Below are 14917 nucleotides of genomic sequence, written 5' to 3' on the forward strand. Positions count from 1 at the left end.
TTCGTTTCGCGTCGTTTCGTTTCGTGCGGCATAGCATACTTTTTGGCGTCGCGCGAGAAATTAAAATTTCAAAGCGTAACGTGTTGCCGCATAAGCAGGCTGCACGTGTGTGTGTGGGTGGTGTGGGTGTGGGTGTGTGGCAAGGTATTTACTCAGCCAAGAACAACAAAACGAAACGAAACGAAAAACAAAAAGGAAAACATCACAAAAAACAACAGCAACAACAACAGCAGCAAAACTTAAACAAAGGCAAATAAGCAGGAAGCATCTCCTTGTCGTCCCGTCAAAGTAGTCGAGGACGAGGCTCTGCCAGTGACTGTGATTGTGCCTGTGCCGCTGCCTCGTAATAAGCGCGGTGTAAACAATGCAAAAGGTGATTCCCCCTTCGACCAGGGCTGCACAGAAAACGAAAACAAACAGCTGACTGCAGAAGGCAATAAATAATCCTGTTAAGCGGAGGATTATTACTATTTAGATGGGGACTTTCCAGGACAGACTCCAATAGAAAGGGACTCAAAAAACACCTAGGACCACGAATAACGGACACACAAATAAATGGCAAGACAGGGAATTAGTTTTTAATTAGTTTATTGCCATATTTTTGGCTAAAACCTAATCGAAATCGCAAATAAAATTCACGACTTCCCTGCCCTTGGCCCTGAATGGGTCACAGTGACCTAAAGAGTGACATTCTGCACAGTAATTTAATTTCTGATTATGCCCATATGGTCTCTATCCAACCCTGAGATGCCACGCCCACACACAAACACACACACACACACGCACTTAGAGACGCCTCTGTTAATGAGTTCCGCCTTGACGCTGATGAGGATGTTGGAGAGCAGAAGGAGCAGTTACGGCGGGAGGAGGAGGCGGAGGAGAAGGACGATGATGATGAGCTTGTTGCTGGCGACAATAAACGTGTTGAATGTCAAGAGTACATCACATGAGCCCCCACCGCCACCGCCACCGCCACGGGTGTTATTTGCTCTCTCTTTCGCACTTTGATAATTAAATATGGAGATGGAGATGGAGGAGGAGGAGCAGGGGGAGGGGGAGGATGGCTACATCAAAGCTTCATCGCGCTCGCTCTGTCCCTCTAAGCCAAAACACAATTGCGGCTAAGCCTCTCCTAACACGCATGGAATCCCCTCCGAGAGGATAAATCGTGAGGCAGGAGTGAGGGGGAGAGGGATGGGGAGGAGGGTCCATTTAAGGGCAATAAAAAACGCTTAAAAAGCAAAATTACTGCATTTGATAAAAACGACACCCCAAGGATTAGCCCCTGGACAGGCCAGGACAGGACACAGGACAGGACAGGACTCCCCTCCCCTCCCCGCCCGCCCTGTCGGCATGTGCACTCATCCAAATCTGTGGACCGCCGCCCAAAAAAAGGTTGACCTTCATTGGGTCGAACCCCCTTTTATTTATGTCTGTGTGCGAGAGCATGGGCACATTCCACTCCTGTGAGCCCTACTGTTTCGACTTGGCCAACTCCAATTAGCCTTAAAATGGATTTGTGCTACGCACAAAACTACAATACATTTACCTCTGAGATTTGTGGCGCCCCAGATGCTTGGAAACTTCTGCCTTCGAATCATTTGCTGCCCCTCCCCACTGTTTTCACAACTTTTGTCGCGGACATGGACCGAAAACATTTCATTTCATTTGAATATCCCAGTAACCCGAACCCCCGCCCCACTCATTCAGATATAATCAGGAGGAAAGGAGTCGGAAACTGAAATATTTATGAGGCCGAACAGGCACGCACACTTATACATATGTATTATACTCGTATAATCGAGGGGCTACCAACTCATGTGTGTGTTAATGTCTGCTGTAATGAGTGTTGTGCCGGCCAAGTGTTGAAATCTGCATTTAGGGCTGCTGTATCGCATTTTTGGCCTTTCAGCTCGCATCACTTCCTGCTTTTCCAGGCTGACCCTTCTTTAGCGGGAAGGGCACAAAAAGTTTAAGATTAAGAAGGAAACTTCTTTAGCATATTAGCTGTTAAATGTGGAATTAAAGTACATGAAATAATTTAATGCGACTCATCTTAGAATGTTGTGCGCTCCACTTGGGCTTGTAGTCCTTCTCGTACTCCGTTTCACAGTCGGGGAAATGCTCTAGGAGGTGCCGCAGGTGACTAGCCTCTCGCAGAAGGTGGAAGAGTAAGGGGCAAGGGGCGTGTGAGGTTGTTCCCGAACTGCATCTGGGATCTTCACTCACTCGCACGCACGCTTTGTCGTGTCGTTTATGTAGAGCTGCGGTCTTCGCAGCAATTCACAACGTTCACCCTCTTTTTTTTCGGGTTTTTTTTAAGCAAAAACAATACAAATCAAAAATAATCATTATACAATAAGAATACAAAATAATAATTACTCATTAAAAATCAAAATTAATCATTATTCAATAAAAATCAAAAATAATAAGTATTTAATAATAAAAATCAAAAATAATAATTATTTAATAATAAAAATCAAAAAAAAAATAATAAAATAAAATTATTCCATTATTCTTGATTTTTATTGAATAATTGTTATTATAATTGTTATTCTTGATTTATATCGAATAACTATTATTATAATTTTTATTCTTGATTTTTATTGAATAATTGTTATTATAATTGTTATTCTTGATTTTTATAGAATAATTGTTATTATAATTGTTATTCTTGATTTTTATCGAATAACTATTATTATAATTGTTATTCTTGATTTTTATAGAATAATTGTTATTATAATTGTTATTCTTGGTTTTATAGAATAACTATTATTATAATTGTTATTCTTGATTTTTATAGAATAACTATTATTATAATTGTTATTCTTGATTTTTATTGAATAACTATTATTATAATTGTTATTCTTGATTTTTATTGAATAACTATTATTATAATTGTTATTCTTGATTTTTATCGAATAACTATTATTATAATTGTTATTCTTGATTTTTATAGAATAATTGTTATTATAATTGTTATTCTTGATTTTTATAGAATAATTGTTATTATAATTGTTATTCTTGATTTTTATCGAATAACTATTATTATAACTGTTATTCTTGATTTTTATTGAATAATTGTTATTATAATTGTTATTCTTGATTTTTATAGAATAATTGTTATTATAATTGTTATTCTTGATTTTTATCGAATAACTATTATTATAATTGTTATTCTTGATTTTTATTGAATAATTGTTATTATAATTTTTATTCTTGATTTTTATAGAATAATTGTTATTATAATTGTTATTCTTGATTTTTATTGAATAACTATTATTATAATTTTTATTCTTGATTTTTATAGAATAATTGTTATTATAATTGTTATTCTTGATTTTTATCGAATAACTATTATTATAATTGTTATTCTTGATTTTTATAGAATAATTGTTATTATAATTGTTATTCTTGATTTTTATTGAATAACTATTATTATAATTGTTATTCTTGATTTTTATTGAATAATTGTTATTATAATTGTTATTCTTGATTTTTATCGAATAACTATTATTATAATTGTTATTCTTGATTTTTATTGAATAATTGTTATTCTTGATTTTTATTGAATAATTGTTATTATAATTATTATTCTTGATTTTTATTGAATAATTGTTATTACTTATATCGTTATTATATCGGCTTTGCCTATTGCAAGAAGTGAGTTCCTAGATCTCAGAGACTATGAGAGCTAGAGCAACCAAATTTGGTATCCGCACTCCTGTGATATCGAACCTTGACAAGTTTATTTCAAAATTTCGCCCCCCCCCCTTCCGCTCTCACAATGGTCTCCGCAGCAACTCACAACGTCCCCCCTCGTTACTCTTTAACTCTCTTTATCTTACACTTAAGAGTCTATTCATAGACCCCTACTAACTGAAACCCTTCCGGCTCTTCTACTTACAGTTAAACACTAGCCAAAAGTGAGGGAGTTGCCACAGACCAGACCCCTCCTCTCCAGTAAACAAGACGCTGACCAAGGCTGCAGCATGGACCTGCCTTCGATGGTGCAGCGCTCCGGTGACACTCTGATTGTGCGCAGCGTCGTCAGCGGCAATCAGCTGTACGCCGAGCAGGGCGGCCACAATCCAAGCGGAAGCCAAAACAGTGCCACAGCAGGCTCCTCCTCTCTGCTGGAGCGGCACGTGGAGAGATATCGCCTGCAACACTTACTCCAGCAGCAACAGCAGGCGGCAGCTGCCGCAGCGGCAGTCGTGAACAGCGTGCAACAGCAGCAGCAGCAGCAACAACAACAGCAGCAGCTTCAACAGCAGCAGCAACAGGCAGTCATATCCATGGATGCCAAGGAGGAGGGACTGCCACAGTGCAAGATCAAGCGGAATTACAGCTGCAACCACTGCGCCTACTTCACGCAGAACCCGCGCTACCATCTCACGCATCTGAGGGACGTGCACGGCGAGAAGATCGTGATCAACAAGTGCAAGCTGTGCCTGTACGCCTCGCGACACTTCCAGAAGCTGGTGCGGCACATGAAGATGGTGCACGGCTGCACCGACGGCATACCCAGTGGCCACGGCCAGGCGCGGGGCAAGCGCGGCATGAGCCGGGAGGCGCGCAAGCGTCGCCTGGAGGAGAGCGTGGGCGTGATGGCGGGCAGCCATGTGGTGGGACAGGGCCTGACGGTGACCGTGCCGGATGTGCCCACCTTGGAGCAGGTGAAGCGAGAGCTGCAGCTGCAGGAGGAGAAGCTGCAGCGCGACATCGAGGCCTTCAACCAGCGGCAGCGCGTAGAGCAGCAGCGCGAGCAGCAGATGGAGCTGGCCAACAGCTACGAGCGCCAGATCCAGATGCAGGTGCTCCGGGAGTTTGAGCGCCAGTCGCCGCCAGAGCCGCCGACCCCCTCGCCGAGCGGATCGGCCACCCCGCCCTCCAACTGCGAGGAGCCACAGAATCGCCTGCTCAAGTGCAGCGCCTGCGAGTTCACGACCCTGTACCGCACCCAGCTGCGGGCCCACGAGCTGGAAGAGCACGGGAAGACCAAGTTCTTCCGCTGCGACAAGTGCAGCTATGTGACGCACATCAAGGCGCGCTTCAGCAAGCACGTCAAGTACCACTCGATGCCGATGATCAAGTGCGTGACCTGCGACTTCCGCACCCCCTACAAGTGGAACCTCGACCGCCACATGAAGAACCATGGCGGAGCGGGCGCCTTCAAGTGCGCCGCCTGCGACTTCACCGCGGACATCAAGCAGTCACTGACGGTGCACGAGATGAACCACCATGTGCCCCCCGTGGGCAATGCCGGTTCCATTTGGCCCAGGCGCCAGAACAAGGTCGGCGCCAGCGAGATGTGCGATGATTTCCTCAGCGACTCGGCGGAGCTCGAGGATCAGTACAACAACAACAATGTGGATGATGATCTGGATGCTGGCATGGAGGATCCCGACGAGGTGCTGAGCGGCGAGGAGCTGCATCATTATGGCAAGCGCGGCAAGTACGACGACGAGGAGGAGCCCACGGACCTGTCGCAGAAGGGCGGCTGCTCGTCGGACACCTCCAGTGTGGGCACCACGACGCCCAATAGGTCCCAGAGACCCGTGCCAAATCTCATACCCATCACCAAGAGTCCCAAAGAGTAAGTCTACACCAGGTGCCCCGTCTTGGCAGGATAATAACCCTATGACATCTCTCTCTCTCCTACACAGCGTCTTGAATCTTTCCAAGGACACGAATGCATCGCGCAGTGCCCTCACGGAGATCGCCTCCATGTTCTTCAACGAGAAGCAAATCTCGGAGATGCTGGACAAATCCGATGTGCCCCAATTGTCGCCAGCGACGACCGTCACCTCGCAGGCCTCGTCCCGCAGTCAGCTGACCAAAAAGTCCGGCTCCAGCTTCCTGGACAAACTGAAGACCGGCGCCCAGCACGAGAATCTCATCTGCCAGTGCGGCCACGTGGCCAAGTGCCTGTCCGAGTCGATCATCCACGGCAAGAGCTGCCATGCCTCGGCCGTGATCATTGCAGACGACGACGATGCGGCCCTGCACGAGGACGATGCCGATGATCGCCTGGAGATCGACGAGGACGATGAGGATCATCACTCGCACTCGGCCTTGAATCTGAGCGTGACGGGATCGACACGTTGCCAACACTGCCGGCACCGCTGCAAGTCCTCCAACGATCTGCTGCACCACCTGACGCAGTGCGTCGAGGCCATCCGCTGCGCCAACGAGATGTACGACTCCAACTCCGGCGAGAGCGGCGAGCAGCGTCGCTCCGAGTCGCACCACTCCCTCCAGCAGCAGGCGGCCGTCCAGCAGCAGCGCGTCTGCATTTGGAACAAGGCGGCCAAGGAAATAGCCGCAGCCACAGCGGCTGTCCATCAGGATAACAGCAACAAGAATCTGGTCAAGTCACCGGCCAACAGTCAGGGGACCAACAACGAGGAGAACAGCTACTACGGCGTGGAGACGGCGCCCGGCTACGGCGAGGTATGTCTTTGAGCACAGCCCTCCAAATCCAAATCAAATCCGTAATCCACACACACAACAAAGAAGACTTTGTGTAATCCGTAATCATTGGAAAATCGATAGATAATGCTTAATATATCAGAATAGATCTTCAAAATTGTATCGATGCGCATTGTTCTGCACACGACATGTATTTCTTTTTTTAAATGCCAAAGTCCGAGTCTCTAGTTAAACATCAGTTTGCTTTGTCATGCACACGACATGTATTTTGTTCTTAAATTCGCTGGCCCGAGTCAGCCTTTGTCCCAGTTTCGAGTAGAACATTAATAGCCTCGTCAGGCACACGACATGTATAGGGGTTTGCTTGTGCGGCTTCTGTTTTCGAGGAATGAATAAGGAAAATTGGTAGCAAGGACGTGATATACCACGCTATTCGACAGATAATTTTAAACTCTTATATTTTTATCACGAATCAGGAGTATATCTCTGTACTCTAGTTATAAGATACACCCCCACACACACTCGAAACTCCCTACCTCCGTTCAACTCCCATGCACGACCACATGCGTCAAAATGAAATTTGACTCTTTCACGCACTGCAGGTAACCAAAAAGATGACACCCGAAGAAGAGGCCGCCAACTCGTCCCTGAAGAAGGTCTACAAGTGTCCGCACTGCAGCTTCTGGGCCTCGACAGCCTCCCGCTTCCACGTGCACATTGTGGGGCACCTCAACAAGAAGCCCTTTGAGTGCTCCCTCTGCTCGTACCGCTCCAACTGGCGCTGGGACATCACCAAGCACATCCGCCTGAAGACCATCCGGGATCCCTCGCACAAGACCGCCAAAGTGCTGATGAACGACGAGACCGGACGGCGGAACTACACCAAGTACAACAAGTACATTACCCTGATGAAGGTCACCGAGGAGGATGGCGATCCCAAGCTGATGAAATCCGGCGAGATGACACCCAACCAGGTGGCCTCGCTGGCCTTCCTCAAGGACTACGCGAAGGTGGGCAGCGGCTCCGGCCAGGACATAACCCTGGAGCCGGTGATGTCCAGCAAACCGAATGCCCTGGACGATGCCCATCTGGCGGGCAACCTCATACGCATACCCCTGCTGGCGACCATTATGAACGCGGCCATGTCCCAGCAGCAGCACCAACAACAGCAGCAGCACCACCACCAGAAGGAGCAGCAGCACATCACGCCCTCGGTGACCATTTCGCCGGTGAAGCGGACGAACCAGGCGCCGCCCAGCAAGCCCAGCGATGATCTCATCACTGAGGTGCACCAGGAGGGCAACGAGAAGCGCACCGTCTACAGGTGCCGCAAGTGCAACTTTGGGTGAGTATTGCCACACACGAATCCGTCCGTCCACCCATCAAGGGTCTAACCTGTATACAAATCCCGCCAAACAGCCATCACAATCGCGACGCAGTGCTGGCCCACGTGAAGGTCCATTACCAGGATGCTAGCTACCCGAAGTCCGCCGCCGGCGCCACTTCCGGCACCTCGCCGCTGCAGGTGTCCGTCAGCCCGAATCAGCAGTACTACATGAACAAAGTATTCGCTGCCATGTGTCTGGGACAGTCATCGCCGACGTCCAATGCGACGAACACCGGCGCTGGGGGCAGCTCCAGCAGCCAACAACATTCCCTCATATCCGCAGGACTGCTGCAGCGGGCCATCCAGGAGGCCCAGCACTCACCGACACCGAACGCCAGCGCTCTGAGTGGCCTAGCCTTGGCCCTGGCTAGCGGAAAGTCCGCTGCCAATACGACGAAAGCCAGTGCCGCTTCCATTTTAGAGCACGGTGAGCAGAAAGCGAGTCAAAACGAGGCAAGTGCCGACAGTCTGACGTCGCCTACCACCACCACCACCACCACCAACAACAACAACAACAATAACTACATCACCACAAAAGAGCAATCAGCCGGCATGGCGGGTGGCGGTGGTGGCAGATCCTTGCAGGATCTGCTCACGTCACCGCGAACCAGAAATGCTAGTGGTGGTCATCATGGTGCTGGAACAGCCACTGGAGGGCTGCAAACATCTAATCATCAATCTAATGCTAACAGTAACAGTAACTCCTCCTCGGTTGTGGTAATGGGTGCTACCGGTACCGGTACGGGCCACAGGCTGGACGCCGCCTCCTCCTGCAACAACAACAACAACAACAACATCTACGTCGCATCATCCACCACACCCACAGCCACTGGCACAGCCACAGCCAACAACCACAAGAATGCATCGCCTACTATGCCAGTAACTACCACTCCTACTCCTATTTCTACTTCAACAACTCCCTCTTCTACTTTTCCCACTGGTGCAAAGTCTCATCTGGCTCATCATCTGGGTTCGGGTAACACTCATCCTCCACATAACCAACAACATCCACACCACCACATCGCCGGTGATGGCTACCATCTCCACATGGCCCCCCATCTGCACACAAATCCCAAGTCCTTCCCAACATCCGTCTCCGCCTCCGCCTCCGTTTCCGCCTCTTCGTCGTCGTCGTCGTCGTCGTCATCGTCCTCGTTGTCGTCGGCGGCATCGTCGTCGTCGTCGTCCCTATCATCAGCATCACAGGCTGCATCGCCACACGCGTCGCCGCCATCGTCGTCGTCGTCATCGCCGTATCTGGCATCGTCGATGCCACAGGCACAGGCGGCGGCCAGTGCCGCCCTGCAACCGCACTCACAGTCGCAGTCGCGCTTCCAAAGCCATAGTCCAGGTAGTCCCAGTCTCCTGACGATGGCCGATGGCGATCGCCGCGATCCGTCGCCATATCGCTGTGGCCACTGCCACCAGGTGTCGAATTGGAAGCATGTGATCCAGGTATTTGTTCAAATGCATTTTATGGTTTTTGTGTTTTGTCCCATTCAAAAACCGAAAGACCCCCAGCCGTGACCCCTAGCCGTGACCCCTAGCCGTGTCCCTGCAATCAGCCATCTCAGAGGGGGGGCTTGATAGGGTTTGAGTCCGTTTACCAACACAAAAAGTATCCTTTTAGAGGGGGTTGACGTGTGTTTTGCAGCATCCGAAAGACCTATAAAGGTCCCCACTAGTAGCCAATCAGAAGGTATATAAAGAAGACGTCCCGCTTTTACCCAGAGTCCTTCCAAATGAAAGAAACATCTCACACACACACACACTCACACACCCAACCAAGCAACTCGTTCTCCATCTGTGTCTGTAGTCCCTGCGCTGCGCTGGTAAATATGCAACAAACCGAAATCTTATTTTTGGATTCAATTCATTTGTTAAATGTGTGGTGTCTGGTCTTGCTTCTTGTTGATACGATATATATTTTTACTTATAAGACTACTCATTGGTGACAGTGTTATCTTGCTATCTTGCTTGCTATCGTTATATATCTCTAAATATTCCTCGAACTAAGTGTAATCCATCCAAACATACAAACAAAAAGCTAACCCCCCAAAAGAAGGGATGCCATACGGTGCGGGTGTTTTCGATTGGGCTAAAACTCATGGTACTAGTACTACCCTCCAGAAGACATACTACACACACATACTCTCACACCCACACCCACATAGACAGAGAGATACAATACATACACTTGTAAGAAGTATCTGATCCCAAATTGAGATAAAACTAATCAGAAATATGTTCTGTTCCTTCTTCTATAATCAACAGCGGCACTGTCGCTTAAAGCATTCCGGGGATATTCGGATCGAGACCCTTGAGCGTGGCGGCAGTGCACCGGCCAGCTATCGGCCCTTGGGCGCCGGTGCCAGCAATGAATCCCAGTCCCACATCAACAGCACCACCAACAGCACTACGACATCCAGCCTCAACATCCTCAACAGTAAACTCGGCAACGGCCACGGCAACGGCAACAGCAACAGCTCCAGTGCCCAACAGCTGCTGATGAGCTCCAAGCAATTGGAGCAGCTGCTGCACTCGCCCCTCTCTGCAGGCGCCGCGGCGGTGGTGAATGCGGCCAACACCCAGCAGGATCTCCAGGCAGTGGCCGCCTACTGGGCAGCCGCCTGCAAGGCAGCCGTGGCCAACGGGGAGGAGCTGCTCCAGCTGCAGCAGAACGATCAGATCGAGATCACGCGGCTGCCATCTGCAGGCGCCGGCTCCGCCAACCAGGAGCAGCAGCACCAGAGCAGCCAGAGCAACACCAAGAGCAAGCAGCAAAAGTGTCCCGTCTGTCCGTACATCTCGGAGAGCAAGTCCCAGATGAACTATCACGTGTCCCTGCACAAACCCACGCAGTACGAGTGCCGGCTGTGCACCTTTGTGTGCGCCAAGAAGCAGCATCTGAGCAGCCACATGAGGAGCGTGCACCAGCAGCAGCTGGGAGTGGGCGCGACAGGCACAGGAACTGGAACGGGCGCTGGAGGATCAGCAGGAGGAGCCTCCTCCCTGGGCCTGGACTTCAGTGTGGCCCTCCAGCTGGCGGCGGCGGCCAAGCAGGTCCAACAGCTGCCCGCCTCCACGCCGCTGTCCATCGATTTGAGTCAGCTGCAGCTGGACGCGGCCTCCGATGCGGAACTGAATCCCCAACAGCTGCCGCCGGAGTACCAGTACAAGCTGATCAGCTACTGTCCGCGCTGTCCCGCCCGCTTCGCCCAGAAGCACAACGATGAGCGGAACGGCAAACAGGAGCTGGAGCAGCACCTGACCGCCCATGCCACCGCCAGCGACTCGGAGACGGAGGATCTCTACGTGTGCACCTACTGTGGATACCGCACCGGAGAGGAGACCCTGCTGCAGCTGCACCGCGCGGTGCACATGTCGCACTACCAGGAGAAGTGCCAGCAGCTGTACAAGAACTGCAAAGAGGATGTCGAGTTTCCGGCCCCGAAGCTCATGCAGCTCACGGGACCCGAGACCATCTGGGTGGTGGACAATGAGCTGAGCGTCCAGCTGCTGCAGCAGCAGGCAGCGGGTGGCGTTAGTTCTTCGACCAGCGCTGGCGGCAACTACAATGGCCAGAACTCGCTGCTCAAGAAGCAGCTGGAGTCGGGCAGTGGCCTGGAGAGGCCCAACGAACGCGAGTCGACGCCTCAGCCCAAGCCACAAGAGGCGGAAGCCGAAGGCGAGGAGGATGAAGAGCGTCGCAGCAGCTCCACGCCATCGACGAGTGCCTCGGTGGCCACTAGTGACCTGGCTGCAGATGGCAGCAGTGATGCCGGCTCCATGGACATGCCCCAGTCAGCGTCGGCCCCCGAGCGCTGTCTCCACTGTCCGTTCGAGACGCAGAAGCACGAGGAACTGCAGCAGCACCTGCCGCATCATGCCATCGTCCAGGCAGCCCCAGAAGGTGCACATTTGTGTGCCCATTGCGATTACCATACCGACACGGAGGCGGAGATCGAGGAGCACACGGCGGTGCATTTCAATGCCAGCGAGAAGCTCAAGTCCGTGGAGTTCTACACGTGTTACGACAACCTCGAGATCAGCATGGAACAGGAGCCGGAGGCTGGCCAAGAGGAGTCCTCCACCAAGCAGCACACGGAGAACAATAACAACCAGGACAATGTGGTCAATGCCAACATGCAGCAGCAGCAGCAGGAACACAACGATCCAGAGCATCAGGATGGGGAACTGGACGAGCCGCCGCCAGCCAAGAAACCCAGCACAAAGATCATTCTGTACAAGAGCGACGGAGCACTGAGTGTGAAACCATCGCCGGAGGAGCCCGCACCAGAGTCGCAGCGTAGCGAGAGTATCAGCGATCGGCTGCGTCGGCGCATTCTACGGGGCAGTGCCCCAGAGGAGTCCCATCAGCAGCAGCAGGCGCAGCAGCGGCCAACGACTCCGGATAAAATGATTCTGGTCAACCCGAAGACGGGCAAAGTCATTTCCAGGAAGTAGGAAGGAATCCACCAACCCCCCTTAGATTACGTTTGAAACACTTTTGATTATGTTTAAAATATTATTTCATTTTGGTATTGTTAATGTTTTGTTGTTGCTTTTGTTTAGTTTATTTTTTTTCGGGTTTCTGTTGAGGTTGGGAATTGTTTTAGGCACACACCGATTAATGGTTATATTTTGTCACTAACACACACTCCTACACACACACACACACACACACACAGATACAAAAGTTGGAACATGTTCCTGCACTTAAAACTTGGTTTAGATCATAAGCTATAAACCCCTAGTTAATAGAACACGAGTATACTATAAGAACTTCTCCGTTTATGATTCGGGCAGACCAACAAATTCATATTTATCAACAGCAACAATTTCGAATACTTCTTTGGGGATGAATCTGCCTGGAAGAACTTCTGTCTTTCATTATTTCTATGATTATGACTATGATTATGATTATGTTCTAGAACGGTGCAAAATGTGTAATATAACTTAAGAGTAATATAAATTATCAGAGGAACAGAGAGGGAGTCACCTATAAACGTTTATAATCAAATACGATTAGAGATATATTTATAAGATATCTAACCCAACAAAGAGCAAGATCCAAAAGCGTTTCAAAGAAATCAAAAAATCTGTATAGAATTACTGGAAAAGAAATATTCAAAATTAAGTCTTGCTAAAACATCATTTGTTTAATATAATTTTTTATTGAATGGGAACTGTGATTATTGATAATTGTAAAAAACAACAAAAACAAAAAGAGTAGTGCAGGAATGCAGGAAGGCAGAGAGAGCGTATATCATGCAATGAATATGGTACTATATACATACTATATAATTCTAAAAACCTATTTATATATATATTCATATATTTACACACTGCTGCTGCTACAATACGATGCAAATGCAAATGAAAACGCAAATGTAATTCAAAAATCAAATTGAAGAAAATAGGAACAATTGTTGCAATATTTGCAATATTATTTTGTACAAGCAAGCAGCAAAAAATGATTACATTTAGGAATTTAGTTCGCTAGACTTTAAAAATAGTTTTTTGTTTTTAGTATCATAATAATTTTGAATTAGAACTCCTATTATTTGACCAGAAACAATGTAAGAAACAAGCAAACAAAAAAATGTTATCATAAACTTTAAGCAAACAAAAAGAACACTTGTGGAATAGCGGGGCCATATTTAAATAGTTTAACGAGAAACAACATTTAAACAAAAGCAAATCAAAAACAAACAGAAAATATAAACAGAATAGAGAGTATACAGAAGTAACTTACACTTGAATATAAAACTGCAACCGCCTTTGATATGCATATACATATGTATACATCTATATATAGGGTATATCTATATCTATACACAACAATATACATAAATATTTGATAATATGATAAAATAGTCCTTAACATGAAAGTACACTTAAACAAAAGGTAGTTTAATTAAATTAGTTTTGTTTACTACGCACACACACACACACACACACATACACGTACACCTACACCTACACAGATTTATGGCATCAACTTCAAAAAGAGAAAAAATGTACAAAAAACAACAATTTGTTAATAAAGAAATCAAATTAAAAAAATACACAAGTTGCATTTACAATTTATCGCTCTCTATCTCTCATAATATTAATTAGAATAGGGATTTCCCTTTTAAATTAATTAAAATTGAAATATTTAAAATCATAATATTTTAGAAACAAACCATTTTTCTTTTAGAACATTAAATGTATATAATTTAAAAGTTTAGTTTCGAAATGGACCAAACCATATAACCTACAAATAACAATACTGTAAATCAAAATTAATTAGTTTTAAATATTAAATGAATTAAAATCTTTATATCTAAATTCTATGAAAGCTGTTATAATTTTTGAAAATTATCAAGGAAATATTATTAGATGTTTTGAAAACTAAGCAAATAATCAAAGCTTTATAAAACAATTAATTTGATTTTTTATATATAAACAAATTTAACGGGTATTGGACAAACATCCGTCCGCCAAGTTGAAGCCGATTGACAAGCAACATGTGTTCAAATTACCAGTAAAATACGCAACACGTTACGTTGCTATCCGAGTGCACTACGTTTAGACAGGTGTCGCCCGCGAAAATTTCATCCCTGTGTAGTTTCGATGTACCAAAAATCATCCCCATGTAGTTGCCATGTAGCAAATAAAATTCAATTTTGTGGGCATTTTTTGCTTAAACCATGTTTTATAAAGATTAAACTAAATATAACTGCTTAAAATCGCGTAGAAAATATATTATTGTATTGGATAAAATTATTTTTTCAGCATTGAAGGCCCTAACTAGCTAGTAGTACTAGGCAGAATATCAAAATTGAGAAAATATAATATCCGATCATGAACAAAAACGAACGATTAACCCATTGTAGACCAGCGGATATTATGAAATTTGATTCATTTTGGCGCAGTTCTGGGTGAAAGATATCCCAGTCATAATTATTGTTAGTAAAGAGGAAGGAAAGATCTATAAGGTGAATTCACTAACAGTATGATTTTCCGCAGTTTTACTCAAGCTGTTCATCTGTGTAAATAGGAGGTGGCTTAAGTGGGCTAAGGTGAACTACTCAGTTCGTTCACTTC

The 14917-nt window shown here is 46.7% G+C and overlaps 1 protein-coding gene across 5 annotated transcripts in view; it reads left to right on the forward strand.

Annotated features, from left to right (window-relative positions):
- LOC4816587 (uncharacterized) overlaps window positions 1–13890 on the forward strand; it is a 48539-nt gene extending 34649 nt beyond the window's left edge. Inside the window, exons 3-7 of one of the 5 annotated variants that reach the window (XM_033380999.1) lie at window positions 3910–5599; window positions 5670–6456; window positions 7038–7780; window positions 7855–9277; window positions 10097–13890. In XM_033380999.1, the coding sequence (XP_033236890.1) occupies window positions 3993–5599; window positions 5670–6456; window positions 7038–7780; window positions 7855–9277; window positions 10097–12289 (6753 nt within the window). In that variant the 5' untranslated portion in view covers window positions 3910–3992 and the 3' untranslated portion in view covers window positions 12290–13890. The remainder of the gene's footprint in view (window positions 1–3909; window positions 5600–5669; window positions 6457–7037; window positions 7781–7854; window positions 9278–10096) is intronic. The other 4 variants (XM_015181056.2, XM_001355870.4, XM_015181055.2 and 1 more) reach the window with 4 other exon arrangements.
- Window positions 13891–14917: the final 1027 nt, after the last annotated feature.

Source organism: Drosophila pseudoobscura, chromosome 4 (assembly GCF_009870125.1).
Source record: "Drosophila pseudoobscura strain MV-25-SWS-2005 chromosome 4, UCI_Dpse_MV25, whole genome shotgun sequence".
In the NCBI taxonomy this organism is placed as follows: domain Eukaryota; kingdom Metazoa; phylum Arthropoda; class Insecta; order Diptera; family Drosophilidae; genus Drosophila; species Drosophila pseudoobscura.